We start from the raw sequence: 27575 nt of genomic DNA, 5'->3' as shown, positions 1-27575 counted from the left end.
CCCTGGAGTTGGGTCAGGCTGAACCCAGAGTTCTGAGATCCAAAACTAGGAAGTGACAAAGATATTTGGTATTGTGTTGGTTTTCCTTATTCTCTTCTGTATGATATTCTGTTTATTCTTGACCCTTCTTTATTGCGTATGTAAGATTTGTAAACTTAGCTACTTCGTGTCACCTGCTTGCCATATGGCTGTTGTATGTGTTTAAAATTTGAGCAAAATTCTTATCTTGCATAAGAAAAATGAAAATTTACCATACCTGATATGTATTTGTATAAACCTTTTTTGACCAATAAAAACTTTTTTTGAAAAAAAAAAAAAAAAAAAAAAAAAGAGAAAAGGCTTTTGCTGGATGCACAATTGCTTAATTTCCTTTCTGCTTCTCTTTGAATAAATGCTATATCTGTATCAAAAAGCACAGAATCGTCAATAATGTATCTCTTGGGCTGCAGCGCGGTGTTCAGCTATGAAATAGGCTTAATTTTTCCTTCAAAGAGCAATTTCAGAGCTAGCAAATTCTTTGTACTTCTGTCTACTGAATATTTCCACCTGCATTTATCAGCCGGTTTCTCATATTCCTCCTAAACAATATCTTAAAATTTTGAGAAGCTAAGTTACAGCTTTTACCTAAGTTCTGCATAATTGAGAGAGGTTTTTTTTTTTTTTGCTAACATCTTTCTAAAGATCTTGGAGTTATTGTTAGCTAAGTATTCTTCTGAAAGAGATGAGGTGTATAGAAATGTTTTGCAATATGGTTCAAGTCTCTGCTTGTAGTTATATCCATTTCCTGTCATTCATCTGGTATTTACTTTAGGTTTGCTGGAAGTAGAGGGAGTTTCTTGCAAAAAATGGGAGAACTACAATTTTGGGGAAATTGTAAGATGCAAAACAAGTCGCTAAATATAGGCACTTCTTGAACTTACGAACAAAATTGAGTCCCAAATTACGGTTGTAAGTTATTGCGCTCATTAAATGTAATGTCCACATGACTGACCCACTCAACCACTGTAGTCCCGGCTCTTTTTGTGTTGGCTGTTCAGCAAACGCATCAGTTATTAAGCTGAGTGCTGGAGGGTGGGAAGGCCTAGTGCTGGCCTAGGCTGCCACTCTCAATTGGGCTATGCTGGGTCTCCCTGCCCACTGAGCCGCCCATTTGCATAGCTACCCACCCTGTAGGGTCCCACAAGCTTGGGCTTGCTTCTGGGTCCCTTCAGGCCTTGGGTCTCCTACCTGCCCCATCAAGCTTTACTCCACGTACCAAAAATCGCCTTTCCGAAAGAGCCACCCAGCTGATGCGATGTGGTACCCTGTGCCATTCTGGAAGTGGGAGCCATTTGTGCATTCTCTCAGAAGGACAGCATCATCATCATCATCATCATTCCAAATTGTGTGATTTGAAAAATTGTGCCCTTCTGAGATCAGAAGAATTGTGGATGGATTCAGAATTTTGTCCATTTCTTGGGATAGTGTGAGGGGCGTCTCTGGAGGAAGGCTGCACATTGCATTGGCTGGACATGTTTTCGGAAAGGCAGTCTTCAGAAGAGGTAAGTGGAATAAGGCCTGCCGAGACAGGAAGGAGGCCCAAGGTCCCTGGGACCCAGATGGAGGGGAGTTGCAGCATCACTATACAGGTAGTCGTTGACTTAAGACCACAATTGAGCCCCAAAAGTTATGTTGCTAAGTGAGAAATTCATTAAGTAAATTTTTCCCCATTTTACGACTTTTCTTGCCACGTTTGTCAAATGAATCACTGCAGTGATTCAAAGAGTAACATGGTTGTTAAGTGAATCTGGCTTCCCCATTGACTTTGCTTGTCAGAAGGTCGCTAAAAGGCATCATATGACCCCAGGACTCTGCAAGTGTCATAAATATGTCAAGCATCCGAATGTAAAACGTGACCATGGGGATGCTGCAACGGTCATAAGTGGGGGAAATAGTCATGTCACTTTTTTTCAATGCCATTGTAACTTTGAACGGTCACTAAGTGAACTGTTGAAAGTCGAGGACTACCTGTAGTCGTAAGAGCAGGGGGATAGCCAAGTGCCTGAATTTTCATTGTGTGACCTCAGGAGAACTGCGGTGGCCATAGCATTGAGTACAGGCCATAATGTCCCTTCTTTCAGCGCCATCATAATTATGAATGGTTGCTGAATGAATGGTCGTAAGTTAAGGACTACCTGTACAAGAATGTTGAGCAGATAGATGCCCAGTGCTTCTCCAAGGCCTTTGTTCCAGTTTCCTTCAATCTCATTATTCCAGCCATCCCGAAAATTGTGCTGTCAGTAAACGTTGGACTGAGTTACCAGGTTTTAACAATAATCCTGTGTTTGTTGATGACCAGTATACAAAAATGAATCTTAGTTTTGCTTGCCACAGTTCATTGGCTGATATTTTGTGGAGTTCATCTTCTATGGAAAGGGGAACTTCTCTGTGTGAAATATTCTCAATTACCGGTAGCTCAGAAACACCGAACTATTTCTTGGCTACTATGTTTTTCTGCTTCATCAGTTGTGGACTTCAGTTTAGCTTCAGATTCCGGGTTTTAAGTGTTGTTGGGTGAGGAGGAATAATAGCAGAGGCATAGAAGTCGAGGACAACTTGCCGTGGCCAACTCACTGCAGGACAATTCACCGTGGTTGAAGAGTGACACTAATACCAAAGAAATGGTGGAATAGAATCATTAAAGAAAGGATGCGAAAGGAGGGACAGAATTAAATGTGAATGACAAAAATTAAAATTATTTTACATTTATTTTGCATAATTAAATTGAATTGTTAAATTGTCCTGCAGCAAGTTGTCCCACAGCGAGTTGGCTGTGGCAAGTTGTCCCTTCCAGAGGCCTAGATCTTCCCTGGCGGGAGTCCTTTACCCTTCTACGCTTGCTGCTTGACCCAGAGTTTTCATCTCATCCTCCGATTAAATCCTTGCCAAAACCTTTATGTTTGAACCAGAACAAAATATATTGTTTCTTTCTCCTAGAACCACTCGCAAATGGTTTTGAACACAAAGTGTGCTATGTGGGTATTTATTTATTTATTTATTTATTTATTGGATTTTTATACCGCCCTTCTCCCGAAGGACTCAGGGCGGTTTACAGCCAAGATCAAACAACAATAGTATACAAATAAAACAATAAATTAAAAAACTTATTAAACATATGGCCGAATTAAAACATTTAAAATCATAAAACCCCATAAAATTTATAAAACTTATATCAAATATTAAAACTATTAAAAATCCTATGCCAGTCCTGCGCGAATAAACAAATAGGTCTTCAGCTCGCGGCGGAAGGTCCAAAGGTCCGGCAGTTGACGAAGTCCAGGGGGAAGTTCATTCCAGAGGGTGGGTGCCTATCTTGGTGTTTGATCTTAAAGAGCTTGTTATTGAGAGCACCTTGCAAGTGTGTTTTTGGATCAAAACAATGTACCGGTAGTTGTTGACTTACAACAGTTCACTTAGTGACTGGAAAAAAAATGACTCATGACTATTTTTCACACTTATGACCATTGCAGCATCCCCATGGTCATGTGATTTACATTCAGATGCTTGACAACTGGTTCATATTTACGATGGCTGCGGTATCCCAGGGTCATGTTATTCAACTTCTGTGGCCTTCTGACAAGCCAGGTTCACTTAACAAAGGTGTTACTAACTTATCAACTGTAGCGACTCGCTTAACAAAAGTCGCAAGAAAAATTGTAAAATAGGGCAAAACTCACTTAACAAATGTCTCAGTTAAGAACAGAAATATTTGGCTCAACTGTGGTTGTAAGTAGAGGATTTCCTGTATTTGTTTCATTTATACTAATTACATTGGAAGAATAAAACAGAGTGAATCTCTTTTCTCTCTTTTCTCCATCATAGCCATAATTTATCATTGATTGATACATCTTTGGTTAACCCACATTGTGATGATTAAATTTCCCATTAAAACAATGAATATTCAGTAGGAAGGAAGTGTGAGAGCTGTGACAGCTGGACATCAGTCTGGATTCTCTCCCCGTTTCTAAGCTGCTCCAGGACTATTTTTGCATCTGAACCAAATCAGTGATCTGCATAACATTGTCCTGGTGAATCAGAAGCTAAGCCTGTGTATTTGGAGACAGATGAATGTGTGCTAAGAGCCACAAGGTGGAGGTTCATCTGCTAGACAAAGAGAGAAAAGTCACAAGATGACACTGAGGGGCAAATGCCATTTTGGATTGCTGAGGTCCTGAGGAGAGAGGCTGGTGCTTGGTTTGTCCACTCCCAAGAAGGAAGATTTTAAATATAATTAAAAGGGCTCAAGATGAACTCTTTCAATAAGTAGCTTTCTTTTTCTTTGTTCTGCGCATGCTTCATTCAAATCCACTGAATGCTGGCCCTTGGTATTACTTTTGGATCATTACCTTTCAGCAGATGCTTAAAGTTTGATTGAAAATGAAATGGACAATATTTAGTACATGTTCGCAACTGTGTGTTTGTAGAGGGACTGAAGGCTGAACTGTATATGAAGAAAACTACACATGTACTTATTCAATGAAAAAGAGAATGCTGAAAATAAGTAGAGAAAATGGCTTTGTCCTGTAGATCAGTGGCCCCCAACCTTTGGGCCCCAGGACCCGTTCCGTGGAGAGAGGCTTTTCCACGGACCAGAGGAGGGGTAGTTTCGTGTGCTGCCGGCATCCCGCGGATGCGGCTTTGCTTGCTTGCACAGACCAGTTTCTGGCATGCTGTAGCCCAATGTAGGTCCACAGATTGGGCGTTGGAGATCTCTGCTGTAGATTATTGATCTGGCAACTCATTGGGCTTGTGTGCTCCTGGGCACCTCTAATATAATTCTATTTTTTACTTGGCAGGAAGTTTTATTCTTTATATTACTTTTTTGTTGTACTCCTTTTTGTACTATTGCCTTGGATTTTAAGAGATAATGCAGGTTATAATGATTTTGAATTAGTTTTATATCCCACTGATTAAGTCTACAGGACTTGTACAAATCTCAGAACCAGATGGTTTTCAGTCCTGGCTAAAGATTAGGACATTGTAATCGCATATCTTTTGGTTTTGGGCAGTTTTACATTACAAACATATAAATTCCTTTTGGTAAAAGTCAGTTTGGGCTGCACAAGTTTTTAGACTGAGCATAACTGAGGATGTGTCTGTTTTAGGCAGAATTACTTTATAGTTCAAGCCAGCTTGTGATATTTTTCATGCATTTGAACTTGTAGGAATTTAGCACCCACCCCCCTCCTAGAAGAATGAAATATTTTAGAAAATATTTAAAAAGGCAGAATATATTTCCCTGGATGAGAAATGGAGAAACATGTTTTAAAGTCAAAGCAACTTCCTGCCACTCCCCACCTTTGTCAATGGGCAATTAAGGCTTCAGCCAAGCTCACTCAATCCCCCCACCTTTGTCAATGACCGTCATTTGCAACACAATAAAACAGAAACTCACCACATGGCAAGGCTCAGGCAAGCTTGAGAGACAACCTACAATGTTAGCTAAGACCCCCACCCCCTGGGAGTCTGACAACCAATCAGGATACTCTTCCTGTGCCCCAGAAAGTTCAAAGCTCAGAAAAAGCATAAAACCAGGGAGCACACAGGATCTCAGCCCTTTTCTGTTCAGGATCTCAAGCCATGTGATCCTGACCACCATTAAACCATCTTTCCAAGCAGTCTCCATGTTTCCAGTGTCTTTGTCCCCACTTGGAACTGAACCCAGATGGATATTTCTTCCAACAAACTAAAATGTGATTCAATTCGTATTTTTAAATGTATCAGTCTGCTTAAATTAGATGTTTTTGTCTGAAAAGATTCCAACAATGTAACCGGTATTAATTAAGGCATTATTGCCTTTTTTTTAAAGCTATAACTGATCCTCAAGGATTGACAATTTAGGCCAGGCTGCTGAAAGTACTGTGGGCTGTCAGGTTGGATCCCCCTCCCTAAATCTTCTCAGCAGTTTGTGCTTCTGGGCTTGGCACCAGTTGCCTTGCAAGGCTTCCTTATGGTTTAATTATGCAGAGAGACCTCTGGTGTCACTATATTGCAGCAACTAGCCAAACAGGCTTACCAATTACAGTTTAATCTTTCTTCACATTGACCAGGGTCACAACATTTTGGCTTGTTTTGTGAAGCATGTTGTGTTTCTCAGGACTATTGAAAAATTAAAAAGCCATCATGGCTGTGAAATTTTTGCAAGCCATAACACATTTGTGATATGGCTTGTAAAAATAAAGAATAAACTGCTTCAGCTGACCACAGTCTGGCAAATCAGAAGGCAAGAGAGAAGGGAGGGGAAAACCAAAGCCCCTGAAGTTATAACTGAATCCTGCCTTCTTGCTAATACACAGATCGGACCATCTTTTTTTTCTGACTATATCAATTTTCCCATGTTTTAACAGCCTATATGCTAAATGTTTCTCTACATTAAGGTTTTCTTTCTCCTTAATGTATAGTTTGGTTTGATGAAATTGAATTGCATTTTTAAGGTTGATTTTTCTGTTTATTTATGCAATTTACATACCACTCAGTTACAAAGTTGTTGGATCACAATAGGACACAAGGAAAACAAAAGGGGAAAAACTAATGTCCAAACCTCACTTTATCTGTATATTTATGAAAACCAGTATGATTATACTTTTTAAAAGGCAATAAGGTACTTTAAAAAAAAAAGCCTATCTAAAGTTACTGTGATTTATGCAAATTTGATATTCTTGCAAAGGTATTCTTCCCAATCTTGGGAAGAATAATGTTCCTTTGTCATAACGAAACAGCTTGGAATAGACAGGGTGGCTTCCTTGGATTCCCAGTCTTAAATGGAAGAGAACAATCCTGAAACAACTAAGAGGACATTGCAATTGCTGCAACAGGATGAGAGGCTCTTGGCGATCTGGTTCTCTGTAGCATTTTAGATAACTTGAATTCCTGGGTATGTTCCTTAAGGAGCTTTGCTATGGGCTCACTTCATTTTGTGAAGGAACCAAATGAAAATCCTTCAGAAAAATTAAGGCCTATTTGGTGGGGGGGAATTGTGCTTGCAAACAGATATTCAGAACCTCAAGAAGAAACAGTAATTGTCCCTGGGCAATCATGCAGAAAAATATTTTTGCACTATGTGAGAAGAAAGTTGGCTGTTTTTACTTCCTGCAGATAAATGATTAACACAGAGGTGATCAATAATAGGTCTAGTTATATAGCCGAGTTAAATTGCAACTGATGGCTTTAGATGTGAAATCATAGTTAATATTAGCATACATGTTTTTTCTTTATCGTTAAAGGTCTAAGTTATCTAACCATCAGAATGTTAATAATCTCCAGTAAACAGTTTAGAAAAACCACTGTATCCAAATAATATAATGTATAGGGTGATTCTTAAATATGACAAACAAACAATATAAAGAGAAAAACATTGCAAATGATAGTGGGATAGAACTGAAATAATTTACATGAGAGAGGGCCGCGTTCCATTATTTGGGCATTAACTAGTTGCCCAGTGTCTGCTGCCAGAGTACCAGATGCCGAAACTGGGCTGGGATGAAAAGCTCTAGAAAGAAACACAAGATGCCACTTAGCCAAAGAAGCGGTTGACCATCTTTTGCTAGCCTTATTTAGACAGAGGCTGGACAGTCATCCATGAGGGATGCTTTGATGTGGTTCCTGCCCGAACAAAGGATTGGACTTCATGGCCTCAGTGGTGCCTTCTAACATTGGCATTCTGTTATTTGTTTTTCCCCCTGTGGCTTTTTTTGGGTGGGAGGGAAGTTCTTTAAAAAAATCAAAAACAAAATGGCTTGTAATATTTTCTTTTATTTGAAATTGTAAAACTTGGCAACTTTAAGACTTGTGGACTTCAACTCCCAGAATTCCTCTGCCAGCAAAGCTTTGGTTTAGATGTTCTAGTAAGTATTTCTATTCTTGCCTCAGCATAGGAAACCAGTTTTTAGAAGTCTATGAAAATGATAAAAAGCTTTTTTAAAAAATAAGAAACTTAAACTGCTGAAAGTGATAGTGTTTCAGATTCAGTTATTTCCTCATGTCTTAACATTCATATTCTGAGCTTTCTTCCCCTTCGTTTGTCAGCTCACTTCCTGTCCGTTTGGCACAATGGGGAACAGAACTAAAAATATATAACTTACAGTGTTCACGGTTCCTTCTTTTTTCCTTGATAATATTTGGACTGTGTGTTTCTTTCGAAAGGCAAAAAGGAAGAGTTCTTTTCCTTACAATTCATCATCTTATAAATTCTATCAGCAGATTTATAACCTTTGTGAATTAAACTAACACTTTTAATTTTAAGGAAGCCTACTTATTTTATAAAGTGAGGGTTTTTAAAAACTGAAGCACATGCATTTAATTTCCCCCCTCCCCTCCCCCCATGTGGTTTTTCATTTCCTTCAAAATTTTTGGAAAAATGGCTTCTGTATTTAAACAAACAAACAGAAATAAAACGGAATGCAAGTCAGTAATTAGCCTTCATATGACAGTAAACTGTTACTTCAGTTTATCTTCCCGAGGTATTGAATCCGTAAGTATCAAAGGAAATACTGATCAATAAATACCTGGGGAAGATATACTGAAGTAACAGTGTTAAATACCCATCTGAGCTTGCAGAGCAGGGTGCTGCAAGAATTAGTAGTTCAGGGGTTTCATCTTGATAGTCAGGCAACTATTTTCTCCCAGAGCAGCTCAAGTTGATTAAAACAAAAGAGCTCCTGGTCTCAAAGGCAAGAGAAAGAAAAGGGAACTGGAGGGAAAAACAAGGAAAAAAAGAAATGTTTCCAGAAGAAGAGGGCAAATCAAATGCTGGTATTTATATACATGTAGTCCTCAACTTACGGCCACAGTTGATCCCAAAATTTATGTTAAGTGAGAAATTGGTTAAGCAAGTTTTGCCTTATTTTGCTTTCTTTCTTGCCCTTGTGGTTAAGTGAATCACTGAAGTTAAGTTAGTAACATTAAGTGAATCTGGATTTCCTATTGTGTTTGCTTATCGGAAGGTTGCAAAAGGGAATCACATGATCCCGGGACACCCGGGACACATCATGAATATGAGTCAGTTATCAAGCATCCAAATATAAATCACCTGACCAGGGGAATGCTGCAGCAGTCACAAGTGTTAAAAGTCACAAGTCACTTGTTTCAGTGCTCTTGTAACTTTGAACTGTCACTAAGCGAACTGTTGTAAGTCGAGGACTACCTGTACATCCAGACTGGGCTGCCCTTCTCTTCACTTTCTGATTGAGAGGGCTCATGGGGGGTGAAGCCAGAAGGGAGGGGGCACCCTTCACTACAGACCTAGAGAAATTTGCAGCAGGAGCCCAAGTTTTTCATTTGGCAAAGGGAGCTGCAACCATCCGAGTAGATCTGCTCGGGATCTACTAGGATATTTCTTTAAAGTGGTTGTAGTCATGTGGGACCCTCTGGCTCAAAGGCCAATATAAGCGTTTGCAAAGCCTGCCTGTGGGTCATAGCCCCCCTCCTCAGTGGTCTGTGCTGACCGTTATCAGGCGTCTTGTGAAAAAGAGAACCATCCCATCCAATTCCAGCTTTTCAGAAGAAGGTGGCTGTGCTAGTATTTTGGCATTATCTTGTGGGAGGAAGACTTAATTTAAGCAAAATTGATTTAGATTGTGGTTTAAGGATTGTGCTTAGGAAAACTCAATGTTAATGATTTAAGTCACCGTTGGAAGGGTTCTATTTAATCATCCATTCAGTAAAAGAAAGTATTTCTTGCCTGATATAACTTTAATGCATATTAATTATTTTTCTGTGATTGATGTAGATTTCAATTTCAGAAGGTAGGTGCGTACATTATGCAGCAATTGTTAGCTCAGATGTTTTGAGGTGATAGTAGAATAATTTTATTTGGTACCAAAGCAGATACATGTTTGGCATGTTATTAGGCAGCAAAATGGCTCTTGTAGTGATAGGGAAACTATCACTTCAATCACTAAAGAGGCTTTTATGTGTGGCAATAAGCTTATCTATTTTGACAAACCTTTCCTCCACAAATCACCAAAACATCATTTAAACAACACGGAAGCGTTTCTCTTCTTAACCATAGCTGTATATGAATTGGGAAAAAAAATGAGTACATTTCAGGATAATCCACATGTGAAAACATACATGAAGTATTTGGTGTCTGTTGTAGGGGTGCAGTTTTACTGTTCTCCCGCTGCAAAATAGAGATCTTTTACTTTTCAGTTCAGTAGGTTATTTCCCAGTTGAGAATTTATGAGTCCATGGAAAAGGAAACATTTCGCTTTGCATCTCTAGAAGAGGCAACTGCTGTTGGGAGCCAGATTATCATTTCAGTAGACTGCAAATTCGAGTGACCGGAACTTCATTAAAACAATCCCAGAAGATCCTTTGCAGTCTGATGTGGTGAAAGTGTTCTATTCAATAATTAATGATGGACATTCGGTCTTGGTTTCTCCAGGGCTGCTGGAAGAAGTCCTCCTTGCTCTTTTCCCCAGCATTTCCATTTATATAAATGTCACTTGGATCTACTCTATCGTCAAATCCTGTATTCACTGAGAATTGGTGGTAAAGGCTGGACCCTCCGTGCCGTGCTTGTTCATCCACCTGCAAGAGGATAAACCAGCTCAGTTAATGAGCATATTCATAGACTGCGTGTAGATGTTATGATTACGATTTATTACATTCTGGTGCTGGGTTCATTATCCCCACAATGCTTTAAGAAAATGGTAAAACCCAATTCAAGTGATTGAAATTGGAGTTATTGATATACTTCAAAAATCAGCTTTTATCCATCTTTCTTATGTCCTTGGAATTGAATTTTAAGGTAATTTCAGTTATTCCTCTGGGTAACAAGCAGATTGAAGTTACTCATATATAACCTGAATGATTATTGCGTCTTTACTATGGCTGTAAACCTTGAGGGAGAAAAGGAGTGTATTTTAATTAGGTTGCCCTTTTATCTGATTTCACTACATATTTTCCAGTGATTCCTAAAAACTAATGGGATTATTGTGACGTAAATATTTGAGAACTGTTAAGAATAATCCTTCATGAAGATAAACTCATATTCCTTAGGGCTCATTGACAGAAAAGACTCTTGTTCTTTTGTTGCATCAGATGGTCATGCTTTTTTCAGAGAATTTATCATATCTATTTAAAAAACAACTAAACTTGATAGTTTGCCAATTTCATTGATCCTTCACTTTCTGGAGGATCCTGAAAGGAAGCAACAGATTTTCCTTAATATTGGAAGATAAAGTTGGTTTTAAGCTGAATTTGACTTACGTGGCAATAACGAAGGCACTGACTATCACCTTTTTCCAGAATGTTTTATTTTCGAATCAAGAATGTTCAGTTTTAATAATAATAATAATAATAATAATAATAATAATAATAATAATAATAATAATAATAATAATAATAATAATAATAATAATAATAATTTAATTTTTATACCGCCCTTCTCCCGAAGGACTCAGGGCGGTTTCCAGTCAGATTCCTTCCTTCCTTCCTTCCTTCCTCTCAGCCATGGCAACTTTTTTTTCTGTTAAAACATGAAATGCTGCTTAGCTTGCCTGGTTTTAGCAAGTCTTGCTTTTCTAACTATCTGGAAGGAGATACCTCCATCTTTAACCATTTTAGAAAGCTCTGAAGCCTGTTATTACAGCCTACTAAAAAGTGACCTAAATTACTAGCCTTGGATACTCTGGAAGTGGTGGCAATTTCAGGAAGCAGATTGGCTGTTCTAGAGACATCCTTCATAGGTCGTTCTTATGAAGAGAAGCCAATTTTTATTGCCGTTCAAGGCTGCAGCAGCACAGCCAGATTTATAGTTCAGGGCTTTTCATTCTTGTTACCTAGGACATCCTTTTCCCAGATTGCTGTTGGAAGTCAGTTTGGTCTACAGTTCAAAATGTGTATCAGTGATATGGGCTAATTTAGGATTAAATCAGCCTGTAAGTTAGATAAGATAACATAACCTTTATTGTCATTTTTTACTGTGAGCCCACTGGCACACATTAAAAATGAAATTCTGTTGCCTGCCCTCAAAAGAAACACACACACGCACACACACACACAAGCTGGATACCGGTGCTTGCTACGAAACTATGTGATGCGGCTTGATAAATTGACACTTAAAGCTTGAAAATTAATGAGTAGTTTAAAAAGTGACTGTATTATTTTGTTAGACATGGTAAGCTAAGTTTCTGTTACAGATGACATTATTGTAAGTTTAACAACAATAAACTGAGGAGGGAAAAAAAAGGGGGAAAAATCTGCCTCTGCCTCTGTATCTATTGGTATTCATCTGGCTAGCATCCTGTCAGTATGTGAGAGAGTTGAGGGGTGTTTGGAAACTCAAACAGTATTTGCTGTGTGAGCAAGAAGGAGACAGGAAGGAGGCTGGGTGTGGCTTAGGTCAACTGTTCTGTAGTAAAGCTGCTTGCTGCTGTGAAAGTAAAACTGAAACTGAAATTCCTCTCCTCTGCTTGTGTTTTGCATTTGGAACAGATTTCTTTTCAGGTGGGGAGGGGGAGTAGAACTTAGCATCAGAGCATGTTAATAATAATATAGGAAATACTAATGCTCTGATGGTCATTTTGAAAAATCTTTTCTTAGAGAGCACCTAGAAGCCAAGAGGAACATATGTGGCAAATTTCAAGTTTGTAGGTTTTATGGTTCTGGAGATTTTGTGATGATGCGTGAGTGATATTTCACACACACACACACACACACACACACACACACACACACACACACACACGAAATACCATATTATACCACACACACATGCAGAGGAATACATAAAGAAGAAACTTGACAATTCAGAAGGTTGATTCTATATGGAACAAAATTGGGACTCAATCTAGTTGTTCTGCTTCAGATAACATGAAGCCCCCACCTGGAAGGTAGCAAGGAAAACAGGTCATGGAGAGGATGTGCAGCGTCCCAGACAATTCTGCGGACCCTGCTCAAGCGTTGCTTATATGCCATGTCCTGGATAGAAGGAAGTGAATTTTAAGGTAATTTCAGTTATTCCTCTGGGTAACAAGCAGATTGAAGTTACTCATATATAACCTGAATGATTATTGCGTCTTTACTATGGCTGTAAACCTTGAGGGAGAAAAGGAGTGTATTTTAATTAGGTTGCCCTTTTATCTGATTTCACTACATATTTTCCAGTGATTCCTAAAAACTAATGGGATTATTGTGACGTAAATATTTGAGAACTGTTCAGAATAATCCTTCATGAAGATAAACTCATATTCCTTAGGGCTCATTGACAGAAAAGACTCTTGTTCTTTTGTTGCATCAGATGGTCATGCTTTTTTCAGAGAATTTATCATATCTATTTAAAAAACAACTAAACTTGATAGTTTGCCAATTTCATTGATCCTTCACTTTCTGGAGGATCCTGAAAGGAAGCAACAGATTTTCCTTAATATTGGAAGATAAAGTTGGTTTTAAGCTGAATTTGACTTACGTGGCAATAACGAAGGCACTGACTATCACCTTTTTCCAGAATGTTTTATTTTCGAATCAAGAATGTTCAGTTATAATAATAATAATAATAATAATAATAATAATAATAATAATAATAATAATAATAATAATAATAATAATAATAATAATAATAATTTAATTTTTATACCGCCCTTCTCCCGAAGGACTCAGGGCGGTTTCCAGTCAGATTCCTTCCTTCCTTCCTTCCTTCCTCTCAGCCATGGCAACTTTTTTTTCTGTTAAGACATGAAATGCTGCTTAGCTTGCCTGGTTTTAGCAAGTCTTGCTTTTCTAACTATCTGGAAGGAGATACCTCCATCTTTAACCATTTTAGAAAGCCCTGAAGCCTGTTATTACAGCCTACTAAAAAGTGACCTAAATTACTAGCCTTGGATACTCTGGAAGTGGTGGCAATTTCAGGAAGCAGATTGGCTGTTCTAGAGACATCCTTCATAGGTCGTTCTTATGAAGAGAAGCCAATTTTTATTGCCGTTCAAGGCTGCAGCAGCACAGCCAGATTTATAGTTCAGGGCTTTTCATTCTTGTTACCTAGGACATCCTTTTCCTAGATTGCTGTTGGAAGTCAGTTTGGTCTACAGTTCAAAATGTGTATCAGTGATATGGGCTAATTTAGGATTAAATCAGCCTGTAAGTTAGATAAGATAACATAACCTTTATTGTCATTTTTTACTGTGAGCCCACTGGCACACATTAACTGTTCTGTAGTAAAGGTGCTTGCTGCTGTGAAAGTAAAACTGAAACTGAAATTCCTCTCCTCTGCTTGTGTTTTGCATTTGGAACAGATTTCTTTTCAGGTGGGGAGGGGGAGTAGAACTTAGCATCAGAGCATGTTTTTTTTTTTTTTTTTGTTTTTTTTGTTTACATTTATACCCCACCCTTCTCCGAAGACTCAGGGCGGCTTACAATGTATAAGGCAATAGTCTCATTCTATTTTGTATATTTTTTTTACAAAGTCAACTTATTGCCCCCCAACAATCTGGGTCCTCATTTTACCTACCTTATAAAGGATGGAAGGCTGAGTCAACCTTGGGCCGGGCTCGAACCTGCAGTAATTGCAGGCTTTGTGTTCTTAATAACAGGCCTTACCAGCCTGAGCTAAACCTATATTATTATGTTATTAATAATATAGGAAATACTAATGCTCTGATGGTCATTTTGAAAAATCTTTTCTTAGAGAGCACCTAGAAGCCAAGAGGAACATATGTGGCAAATTTCAAGTTTGTAGGTTTTATGGTTCTGGAGATTTTGTGATGATGCGTGAGTGGTATTTCACACACACACACACACACACACACACACACACACACACACACACACACGAAATACCATATTATATCACACACACATGCAGAGGAATACATAAAGAAGAAACTTGACAATTCAGAAGGTTGATTCTATATGGAACAAAATTGGAACTCAATCTAGTTGTTCTGCTTCAGATAACATGAAGCCCCCACCTGGAAGGTAGCAAGGAAAACAGGTCATGGAGAGGATGTGCAGCGTCCCAGACAATTCTGCGGACCCTGCTCAAGCGTTGCTTATATGCCATGTCCTGGATAGAAGGAAGTGAACTTCCAATAATCTTTTCTGCCGTCCTTACCACTCTGCACTGCCTTCCTGTCCAAAGCAGTAATGCTTCCAAACCACACAGTAATATAATAGGACAGGATGCTTTCAGTCATCCCTCTATAGAAAGTGGTAAGGACAAGGAAAAGAAGATGTGGTCTTCCCAGGTGATGCAGAAAATGCAGATACTGCTGTACCCACCTCGCCAGCGTCTCACTGTTGAGCGAGCGAGTGAGCTAACCTGCTTGTTAATTTAAGTTAATATTAAGGTGACATCCTCAACTTTGTGGGGGGGTGGCGGTTGTCATTAAGGAAGATCTAGAACCGAGGGAGGCCACTGTTCCTCAGATTGCCGGTTGTGAATCCCTCTATGTGAGGTGGGGCCATAGGAATCAGTTGGGCTTGTTGATCGTGTACCTGGCTCCTTGCTGCGTGACCACAGCCCTGCCCGAGCTGTTGGAGGTACTTGCCTCTGTGGCGGTTGAGACCCCCAGACTTATAGTCATGGGGGATTTCAACTTGCCATCGGCTGGCTTGCTATCGACTGCAGCTCGGGAGTTCCAGGCTTCCATGACGGCCTTGGACCTGATTCGGGTAAATGATGGCCCCACGCACATGGGGGGAGGCACACTGGACCTGATTTATATCTCTGGTCAGTGGTTAAATGATCTGGAATTAGATGATTTAGTAACAGAACCGATGTCATGGTCCGATCATTTTCTCCTTCGACTAGACTTCCGAACCGCCATCCACCATCGCAGGGAGACGGAACCTATACGGTGGTTCCGTCCCAGGCGCCTGATGGACCCTGAGAGGTTCCGGACGGAGCTTGGGCCATTCCCTGAGGATCTGGCCCACGGCACGACTGAGGAACTAGTTGCGGCCTGGGAGCGGGCCGCGGCTGGGGCCTTGGACCGTGTCGTGCCTTTGCGACCTCTGACCCGGCGCAGATCTCGTTTGGCCCCTTGGTTCTCCGAGGGGCTGAGGGAGATGAAACGCCGGAGAAGACGTCTAGAGAGCACCTGGAGGTCCAGCCGCCCGGTTGATCGGACACTAGTTAGGTCCTATTCTAGGACCTACCTAGTGGCAATGAGGGAGGCGAGGCGTCCATATGCCTCCACCCTCATTGCGCCGGCAGATAACCGCCCGGCCGCCCTGTTTCGGGTGACCCGCCTCCTTCATCAGGAGGTGCGGATGACCCGTTGCAGGGACGTGCTGAGGAGTTTAGTGGTTATCTATACGATAAAATCGCTCAGCTCCGGGATGGTCTGGACCGAAATTGGGATGATCCAAGCGAGGGAGAGGAGACACGTCTTGTTGAGTCCATTTGGGATGAGTTTGACCCTGTGGCTCCCGAGGACGTGGACAGGTTGTTGGGGAGACTTCACGCCACTACATGTTTACTGGACCCGTGTCCTTCCTGGCTGGTACTGGCCACTCAGGAGGTGACACGAGGCTGGCTCCAGGAGATTATCAACGCTTCTTTGTTGGAAGGGGTTTTCCCTGCCGCCTTGAAAGAGGCGGTGGTGAGACCCCTCCTCAAGAAGCCCTCCCTGGACCCAGCTATTTTGGGTAATTATCGCCCAGTTCCAACCTTCGCTTTGTTGCGAAGGTTGTAGAGAGTGTTGTGGCGCGACAGCTACCCCAATACCTGGATGAAGCCGTCTATCTAGACCCGTTCCAGTCCGGCTTCCGACCCGGGTACAGCACGGAGACAGCTTTGGTCGCATTGGTGGATGATCTCTGGAGGGCCAGGGACAGGGGTTATTCCTCTGCCCTGGTCCTATTAGATCTCTCAGCGGCTTTTGATACCATCGACCATGGTATCCTGCTGCGCCGGTTGGGGGGATTGGGAGTGGAGGCACCGTGTATCGGTGGTTCTCCTCCTATCTCTCTGACCGGTCGCAGACGGTGTTGACAGGGGGCAGAGGTCACCGCGAGGGACCTCACTTGTGGGGTGCCGCAGGGGTCGATTCTCTCGCCTTCTGTTCAACATCTATATGAAGCCGCTGGGTGAGATCATCAGTGGCTTTGGGGTGAGATACCAGCTGTACGCTGATGACACCCAGCTGTACTTCTCCACCCCAGGCCACCCCAATGAAGCTGTTGAAGTGCTGTCCCGTGTGTGGAAGCCGACGGGTCTGGATGGGGAGAAACAGGCTCAAGCTTAATCCTCCAAGACGGAGTGGCTGTGGATGCCGGCACCCGATTCAGTCAGCTGCAGCCGCGCTGACTGTTGGAGGCGAGTTATTGGCCCCAAAGGATAGGGTGCGCAACTTAGGTGTCCTCCTGGATGAACGGCTGTCGCTTGAAGATCATTTGACGGCCGCCTCCAGGGGGCCTTCCACCAGGTTCGCCTGGTTCGCAGTTGCGCCTTCCTTGATCGGGATGCCTTGTGCACGGTCACTCATGCGCGCTACCTCTCGCTTGGATTATTGTAATGCTCTCTACATGGGGCTCTTGAAGTGCACTCGGAGGCTTCAGTTAGTCCAGAATGCAGCTGCGCTGGTGATAGAAGGAGCTCCGCGTAGCTCCCATATAACACCGCTCCTGCGCAGACTGCACTGGCTACCTGTGGTTTTCGAGTGCACTTTAAGGTGTTGGTTACTACCTTTAAAGCGCCCATGGCTTAGGGCCTGGGTACTTACGGGACCGCCTGCTGTTACCACATGCCTCCCACCGACCCGACGCCTCACAGAGAGGGACTTCTCAGGGTGCCGTCCGCCAAGCAATGTCGGCTGGCGGCCCCAGGAAGGTCCTTCTCTGTGGGGCTCCCACCTCTGGAACGAACTTCCCCGGTTTACGCCAAATACCTGACCTTCGGACATTCCGCGAACTGAAGACACATCTTTTATTCGCTGGGCTGGCTTAAATTGATTTTAACAAATTTTTAAATTCTTAGAAATTAATTTTAAATGGGGTTTTTTAGCTTATTATATATTTTACTTCTCAGGCCAATTTTAAAATAAGTTTTTTAACTGCATTTTAAATTTGTATATTGTACCGTCTGTTTTATTCTTGCCTGTACACCGCCCTGAGTCCTTCGGGAGAAGGGCGGTATAGAAATAAAATAAATAAAATAAATAAAATAAATAAATAAACTTAAAGTAAGAGTTCATAATCTGCGGAATCCAAATTGAATGACATTCCTGGTGGCTATAAAACTTGGTTGTCATGTTCTTTTTGAAGTACAAATTTAGCAAGGCACCACAAGAACCCAGGAAGATTCTTTTTTTTTTTGACCAATCATGTATGGACAAGTTAGTAAGGTTAGTGGCTGAAGCTTCTAATTGCTACTGTGAGTGAGTAAAATTCTGAATATATTCCTCCATAACCTGCACTTTGAAGCAAGAACCAAGAGCTAAATTATGGGTAATTGATTTACTGTTACCTTAATTGTAAGCTTTTGCTAGATGAGCTTTAAAATTGTTGCATAAATAGCATTATGCTGATACAAAATCATAACTGGTTAGTCTTTGAAGAAAGGACAGGACTGAACAGTTATTCACAAAGAGTGGGTGGGAGGGAGGGGCTTGCCTCGTGCCAGAAGAGAGAGATCCTTCAGCAGGTCTGTCAAAATTTAGAATGGCAGTCTCTCTTGCTCACAAACGATATTGAATAAGCGGTGGCAAAATTGTTTATGGAGAAGTGAACTACTTTGCTTTTATAAATATCACATCCTGTTTGCTGGGATGTGGATTTTATTGAAAGACTATATAAAGCACGTCTTACTTCACTCCCTAATCTGGACGTAGAAAAGTAAAATGAAATATAACCTTGCACTTCTCTTTTCTCTAGAATTATGGCCATTGTCCCAGAGCCGAGGTCATAGAGCAACTATATGGATTCTAAGATATGCAAATGGTTAACAAGTTAAAATGTTTTAAGTGAAAGGTGAAATGATTAAATATAAGCCTGAATAGCACTTGAATTTAAGTAGTTCTTGTCCTTAGACTTACTTCTTGGATTGTGGTTCCTAGATTTTGATCATCCAAAGGCTCTTTGGGCAGAAAAAATTGTGTGCTTTTGTTTTGAATACTTTCTGTTTATGTAGTTTGTAAATGGAGCTTATTCCTAGATTAAAAAAGGGAAACCAGGCTGATCCCCACAGTATGCACTGAAGCATTAAACTAAAAACAATCGCCTTGTGTTTTGTTTACAATATGCTATGAACATTTTCTTTACTTTTATCCCACCTTTATTATTTTTATAAAAATTTAAGGCAGCGAACATAGCTAATACTCCTTCCTCCTCCTATCCCCCCCACCGACAACTTTGTGAGGTGGGTTGGGCTGAGAGAGAGACTGGCTCAAAGTCATCCACCTGACTTTCGTAAACTTCAAACTTCCTCTGACATAGGATGGTTTCTTCATTTCCGACTCTCTTTCTCCTAAGAAGCTGTTTGGATAAAATGGATAAAATGTCTGGCTTGTAGGAAGCCTGAAACGTTCTGAATTGTTGCACTAAAACTTGTACAGGTAGCCCTCGACTTACAGCAGTTCATATAGTGACTGTTCGAAGTTAGAACATCGCTGAAAAAAGTGACTTAAGACCGTTTTTCACACTTACAACCGTTTGCAGCATCCCATGGTCACATGATCAGAATTCAGTTATTTGGCGTCTGGTTCATATTTATGATGATTGCAGTGTCCCGGGGTCACGTGATCCCCTTTGACAAGCAAAGTCAATGGCAGATTCACTTAACCACATTACTAACTTTATCAACTGCAGTGATTCACTTAGCAACCATTGCAAGAAAGGCCGTAAGATGGGGCAAATTCACTTAACTGTCTTGCTTAGCCACATAAGTTTTGAGTTCAATTGTGGTCATACCTGTATATTCTTAAACCTTGAGACGTTTTGGATTGAGCTCCTACAATTCCAAATTGCTGACCATGTTGGTTGGACATTTATTTATTTATTATTTATTTTATTCGATTTTTATACCGCCCTTCTCCCGAAGGACTCATGACATGACCTGTGCTCAGTCATTCAGGCCTTGGTCATCTCATGGTTGGGATACTGTAATGCCGGCAGAGGAGGCATGCTACAGGTTCCATCAGCCCAAAAGGATCCAGGAGGAGGGCCTTCTCTGCGTTGGCTCCTGCCCTCTGGAACATCTCCCCCACCCTTTGAAGTGGAATTGGCCCCAACCCTGCTATCTTTTCCTAAGGGTCTATAAAGATGTGGCTGTGCCAGTTGGCTTGGGGCACCATTGGGGGGAACAGCACAATGGAAGTCATTGAGTAATAACAGATCCCATCTCCCCTCCATTTGGCCCCCACCCTCCCTGTGTGTCCTTGGTTTTAATGTCTGGTTTTAATTTTTTTGTTTTAACAGTATTTTGTAACTGCCCAGATTTACTCTATGGTAAGATGGGTGGCCAGTAAATTTAATAAATAAATAATACAACAAGGGGGAGGCCTGAGAGTCAGGGCAAACTTTAGTGGGCTCCTGAGCTAATAATTGGGCTGTTTGTGGAAGTTTCCTTGCTCCGTATGATGCCCTCCAGAGGTTTCAATGACAGCTTCAGTTGCAGTCCCTGTCCCATGACCCACGTTGATAGGGAATTGATGGAGGTTGTAATCCAGCATTAAATTTATAGGACACATTTGCCTAAGAATGTGCCTAGTTGACAAAAGGAAAAAATGTGGTAGACATAAGAAAAAGGAAGGATATCAAGGGGCAAATGTATCCGCTTTTAAACATAGTTGAAAATATTTCAGGGTAGTGAAGTGGTACCCCAAATAGACAAGGAACATAAGCCAAAGGCACATGAGAAAAACTTGTTCCGCATTACTTCGGCTGGGTATGTGTATGGTAGAATTGCCTTGAGTTTGATCCTTTGTTTCAGTCACACCTGGGGAAAAAGAACCCATTAAGATGCTTGTTGAATTGAGATGACTTCTTGGCTTTTGCTTAGATCGGGTCAAAAGCAGATGGTGTGATGCTCTCATCATTGTCCGTTTTTCTCCTTCCCATAAAATGATAATTCGTAATTGCAATTGTGACTGATGGTCAGGAAAAAAATGTGCAGTGTTCCACCATCTTAAGAACGATTGAAGCTTTATTAGCGAAATCTGCTGGCCTTTATTGCTTAGAGCTCCAGCTTGTCTAAAGGAGATGGCTTTGTGAAATAAGACTTGTGGAAAAGCAACCTCAGTGGAACATTCGGAAAGGAAACTTAGTTGATGCTTTTGCATTGAAGCTAATTCCTTGGTGGTAGCCATTGATTAGACAAGATAAACCGGTATTTAATCTTCGGGCTGCTCACTTTGACAGAGCAGTTTGCCAAGTTAGTTAGATCGTGCGCATTTCTTTAAGACCATAGCATTGGCTGATTTGTGGGGAAGGAAAGCAGGGTATCCTGACCTCTGAATTAATACCATTTTGTTTTGTTTTCTATTTCTAGCCGGATAACGAAATCTCTTCTGACTGCAACCACGTAAGTGCGCTTTTTGAAAAAAGGTTTGGCACATCTTGTTTCAAGAGCACTGAGCACATTTGTTTTGACAAAAGTTCATGGGATCCTGGCTAACTCCTCCAAATGGAAAAGGCTCAGCTTTCTTTCCTTTTCTATGGCTGCCTATTTAGGCAGTTCAGAATTCTGTTTCTTGAGAAATATTGTTGGAAAGGCATTGTGCTCGAAAGGCAAACCTTTCCTATGCATACAATCAATCATTTTCCTTTAAGCTTCTGAGAAGAATGCAACCGAATAAACTTCCCAGCATTTAGCAGTTACTTAGTTTGCGTTCTAAAACAATGTCTGTTTAGTCAGCTCATTGTTTAGTCATTTCTCCTTTTGCTGCCCTAATCTCTTGCTCCAGTTTGCAACTAGCCTACCTCTGGTCTCTGCTGCTCTATGCTGAATGTCTTCTGAAAGAGGTTCATGTAAAAAGAAAATAACAGCTCCCTTGTGCCCCTGTAAGCTCCACAAATTGTGCCCCTATAAATTCTCTATGCAATTGTCATTGACTTGCCTGCAACAATTACTCAGTGCCTTACAATAGTAAAACCTATTAAAGCATATCAACAAATAAAAATGGAAATACATATACACCAATGTTTGCCAGCCTTGGCTACTTTAAGATGTGTGGACCTCAACTCCCAGAGATCCCAGCTAACATGGCTGGCTGTGGAATTCTGGGAGTTGAAATGTACACATCTTAAAGTGGCCAGGTTTGAAAAACACTCACATACTACACAGATGTAATCACATCTTATTACCATAGTCACTGACATGGTGGTAAGATGGAATAGTTGTCAGTAGGGACATTAGTACAAAAGTCTTGATCCAATTTACCCTTTCTTTGCTTTTGGATTCTTTCTGTCATGTAGAGACAAAGGATAAATTTCATTTACCTTCAGAAAGAAAAAAAATTGATCTACATGCTGCCTTATTCTTAAAGATAAAGATGCAAAGTTTAATGTGATGTGCAGAAAATGTTGTTTTGGAATTGCCCAGAGTTTTTTAAAATACATTTTGGGAGTTGTGCAGAGTTGGCAGCTACATAAATGTTTTCAATAAATTAATCTAAATTGAAGCCCTGATATCACAGGAAAAATGTTGTCAGATTTATGTTAGATCAGATTGAGCTATTGCTTTAAAAAAGATCCCAAAGCAGCATTTTTGAAAGCTAAATTTTGTCTTTTGTTTCTTGTTTTCCCTTTAGCTGTTGTGGAACTATAAATTGAACCTGACTACAGATCCAAAATTTGAATCGGTGGCTAGAGAAGTTTGCAAATCCACTATATCAGAGGTAATTTGATTTCGGAGGAAGGTGGGCGGAGGCTGGAACCTGACTACCTTTTTCTGAAAAACAGAGAGTACAAAAATGAAAGCATTGAGTTATTCTTCCAAGAAATATAAATATCTTCTGAATTGATTTTGGGTTTTTTTGAAACATGTTTTAAAAAACCACTAACCTCCATTCCAAGTTTAGTCTATACTTCTTTGCTAGTTATGAAAAATGTGAGAGCAATGCATTAAAAAGTAATGGAAACTTCAAGCTCCTTTCTCAATCTGCGATTCAGGATCTCTTGTCATTAAATACAGTGCATTTATTTCTTGTCCGTCCGTATCACCAGTGAATGCTATTGATTTTATGCATTTGGGATGGAGGGAGTAGGAGTTGCACAATTCATATATCATTTTAGGAGGAGTCAAGATTGATAAACTCTGCTTTTAAGATGTACTATAGTTTTCCTGGACCAATATGGGTGGTCATGGAGCTTCAAAATCTGACAAAATAGAATAACTTGCAACGGGCAATTCACCACGGCCAAGTCGCCTCAGCTGATTCTCCAGGAAACAATTCACCATGGCCAACTTCTCAGAACAGTTCAACAATTCAATTTAATTATTTGAAGTAATTTAAAAATTATTTTATTTTTGGTCATTCTCATTTCATTTTGTCCCTCTTTTGGCATCCTTTCTTTAATGATTTTATTCCACAATTTCTTCGATGTTCTTTGTGTAACTCTTGTCCCATGGCGAGTTGTCATGGGATAAGTGCTGTGTGGGCTGGGGCAAGTTGTCCAGGACCCAAAATCTGAGCCAAAGAATTACAAAGATTCTCCTTAACAGACTTTAACAGAAGGTTAAATGCCAACTGCAAGGAAGAGAAAAAGAGCTGAAATCTCTTCCTGGAACATTAGTATTCTGCCTGCAGGCTGCACCTTCCTCTCTCTGTCCTTATCTGGGTTGATAATGTCTATTTAAGTGTTGGAGATAATGAGGGCTTGCTAAGAAAATGTACTGGCTACCTCAGAGGAGGCAGTTGTGAGATCATGTTTTTAAAAATATCTCCATGAACCATACCAGATTTTCCTGCTGGTACTGTTTACAGACTGCCCTTCTTTGGCATGGTGCTTGAGTGGATAACTGGGTGCATCTGGTGCTGTGCCAGTGTGTGCCACTGACAACACCGGAATGCTGTGCTGAGTTTGATTTTGTTTTTAATTTTTAAATTGCAGCCACCTTGAGTTGTCTGCTGGGGAAAATAGGGAACTTACTCTGAAAGGGGAAGTGGAATCAGTGCAAAGCTTCTAATTGCTTGGATTATTCAGAAGTATGTGGTGCCACTGATCATAGTTTGATGGAATCTGGGAGGTCTGAGGAGTCTTTCTGAGTTTGGCACCCAATATAAGGTGCCAACTTTCAGGGAAGTTGAAGAAAGCTGCCTCAGTGCTTTTCTTCCTCTCTCAAGCCCTGGTTTCAAAAAAGTGATTAAAAATATGTGTCATTTATCCATGAATGCTATAGGGCTCCATCTTAGCATTTGCGTGAAATTGCTGGGAGGGTCGATGAAGATGATCGGTATACCTGTTTCTGCTATTTAATTGACACTAATGTGGTAGTGAACGAAGCTATTCCAATGAAGCCCCTCTGGAACTGAACAATCACTTTCATAGCCTCCCCCTAGACCAAGGATGTCAAACTTCCCACGTTACGTTGCTGTCATGTGACGTTTCACAACATTTATCCCATTCATGGAGCTGGGGTGGGCGTGGCTTGCGTGTGACTCATCCAGCCTGTGGGCCGCCAGTTTGAGACACCTGCCCTAGAAGAAAATATACAGACACAAAAGAGCATTCATCAATAGTTTCTAAAAAGGAGGCACAACCCAGCATTCCTGTGACAGGAAGAAACGTATTCCAGACTTTCCTAGGGGGGGGAAGATGGCAAATATTGATGATAGGACATTCAATTTTTAGGGAAACAGAAGCTATAGACTGCAGGTCAGACAGTCAACCTGGAGCAAAAATCAAAGATATAATTGAGCACCTTACTAAAATAATCAACCCCACAGATTACTACCCCTTTCTTCTACTATACATGGGAACCAATGACACAATAGTGAATCTGAAAACAATAACAAGCGATTACAAAGAGCTAGAGAAGAACATTAAAGAATTAGGAGCACAAGTAGTGTTTTCATCTATACCTCTAATAAAAGGCCAACAACCAAAGAGGCAGCCACAGTCTCAGCAGTCTTCCTCCATGGTGATAATTGTCAAGGGTTATGAGGAGGCTGGAAAAGAATTGGAAGAGAATAATCATAAACAATCAAGAGGCAGAGGCTGGGTCAGTCAACAACTTATCTCATTAGTTTAGCCCAGGTCACAAGAAAGCTGAGAAGGAACATTTCAGATCATTCAAGAAATATCACCTCAATGAACTCCTGGGGGTAGGAAAATCTCCTTACAGCTTTCAAGATTTTGTATTTACCTCCAGACTAGCATTAAACACCATGGGTGAATAGGTGGCAATATAAATTCAGTAAATAAATAAATAAACGAGACCTTGCTCAAATCTGGGTAGCTTTCCAATCCTTGAGCTTGCCCAGCTGTATGGCAAGCAGGTCGGCCAAGTTTTAAGGCTGTTGGCATGGTTCCTTCTCAAATGAAGGCACTGACTCTCCCAGATCACTCTGTTAAAGCCCTGTCAAATCCACCAAAGAGCCATAATCAAGTCTGCAAATGGCTGCAGACAACCACAGAAACAGCCATTCTACTTCATCATTGCCCACAGACCAGAAGAAATTCCAGATAAGGTGGCCAGATGTCTTAACCATCTTAGCAGAAACCTTTTGTTCTCCAGAAAGGCGGGACCCGCAGTCAGGAATGGGTTAACTCCTTCTGATCCGATAGGACTGAGTCTGCCAGATGACTCATTCTTGACTGCGGGTCCCTGCTTTATGAGAAAGGGCATTAAGGTAAGGCAACACCCATTTTGTCTTCTGCTTCTTTCTTCTGGCTGTTAATCAAAGCAATTGAGAAAATAAATTAGCCGAGCGAGCCATACCTAAGATAGTGACTCTGGCTTGTTCCAGAGCCATGGGGGCGCAGTAATTAGAATGCAGTATTGCAGGCAATCTCTGCCAACTGCCAGCAGTTCGATCCTGGCCGGCTCAAGGTTGACTCAGCCTTCCATCCTTCTGAGGTAAAATGAGGACCCAGATTGTTGCGGGCAATAAGCTGACTCTGTAAACTGCTCAGAGAGGGCTGTAAAGCACCGTGAAGCAGTATATAAGTCTAAATGCTATTGCTATTGTTCAACAAATGATAATGAAAGATCCTGGGCACAGTCATAGCCAGGATGTATCTGCCTGAAACTGAATGTATGAAGAACTAGAAAGCAGGATTTAACTGAAGCTTACACACGAAGCTGCGATCCTCTCAACAGTACAAGTGAAGTTTCTAAGCGTGCCCCATTCTCCAGTAGCTGCTGAAGGAAGAGGATATCATCTGTTGCAAAATCTTTAATTTGGATCTTGCACGGAGCCAAGGGTTGGTTTTGAAGGCTAAAATGGCCCCATGGAATTACCAGTCTTCTGGTAATCATTTGTATATTTTAGTTAGCTAATTCTCTTTTGTTTGGTCCAATAAATTAAATATTGAGTCATAAAACAGTGCCAATAGTTGACCACTAAGTTGACCAAAGGTTGTACTGATTGTTTAGCTATTGGCCATTTCATGCCTTCACCCTCAAGTTGTTTTTAGGCTATTTGTCATCAGATAAAATACCCCAGGAGAGATTGTTTACTGACTCTTAAGTGAAAAGCTTCTCAATGTGAAAAAGACAATTGAGGGTTTTACTTGGATAATGCTTTATGCAGCTTGTATCTAGTGGTGAGACAGGCATTGATAGCAGAACCACCAGTAAATGATTCTTTAAAAATGCACTTGGTTTAGGACTTCCGGTGGCACCGTTTGAGTGTTGAAGACCATCTTTTTAGACCGCCAGCCCTGCGATTATGTAGAGCCACTAAGACAATGCAAATCAGCTGGCTAGCAGCTCGGAAACCTCTCCCTCAGGAGAAGAGGGAGAGGTGAGCAATCGGGTGGAGGTAGAGGTCCCCCAAAAGCCCCAGGAATAATTCGTTGGGCTTGAAAGGTGAGCTCCGTAGAAGCCTGAAGAAGCTCCGGATCTGGGGGCGTCTCTGCGTAGGCAGAGCAAAGCACCGCGATCACCTCTGTGATCAATATAGGATTTTAAATGGATTCTAAACCAGACGGGGCAAAAACAGGAGCACCGGTAGCTGCAAGTAACGAATCCTAACTTCTTTGATACACTGTTTTTTGTTGAAACGAACTAAGGAGGCTAGAAAAAATGGTGCCTTTAACTTCCTTAACTTTCACTTTCACAGGGTGTGAAAGTGAAAGTTAAGGAAGTTCTTAGTAATGTTGCTGGCAAGTCGCATTCTTAAGGCTGCTGGATTTTACATTTAATTGAAGAGAATTAATAGAGAGAAAAGACTAAAGAACATTGAAAGGAAAGACTTATTGAACTGAATTTAGGAAAAGATTTAAGAAACTGGTTTTGCTGACTTTATTATTGCAAAGTGGAAACATAAAAGATGGCATCTAAGCAAATAAAGCCTGGTCTTTCTAAAAGTGCTGGGGGTTCCCCAGCCCATACGGCTGAATTTGGAAGCATTACAAGATTCTTTGAAAGAATTTATGAAGGAATCTCTGAAGGAAGCGTTAGAGTTACAAACATCAGTTATCAAGGA

At 41.0% G+C, this 27575-nt stretch overlaps 1 protein-coding gene across 1 annotated transcript in view; it reads left to right on the top strand.

Annotated features, from left to right (window-relative positions):
- GLG1 (golgi glycoprotein 1) overlaps window positions 1-27575 on the top strand; it is a 94719-nt gene that overhangs the window by 14708 nt on the left and 52436 nt on the right. The window contains exons 2-3 of the mRNA XM_058155618.1: window positions 21470-21502; window positions 22731-22817. Of these exons, the coding sequence (XP_058011601.1) occupies window positions 21470-21502; window positions 22731-22817 (120 nt within the window). The remainder of the gene's footprint in view (window positions 1-21469; window positions 21503-22730; window positions 22818-27575) is intronic.

The sequence above is a fragment of the Ahaetulla prasina genome, chromosome 12 (genome assembly GCF_028640845.1).
Source record: "Ahaetulla prasina isolate Xishuangbanna chromosome 12, ASM2864084v1, whole genome shotgun sequence".
Classification (NCBI taxonomy): Eukaryota; Metazoa; Chordata; class Lepidosauria; order Squamata; family Colubridae; genus Ahaetulla; species Ahaetulla prasina.
This window is presented reverse-complemented; position numbering and strand designations above follow the sequence as displayed.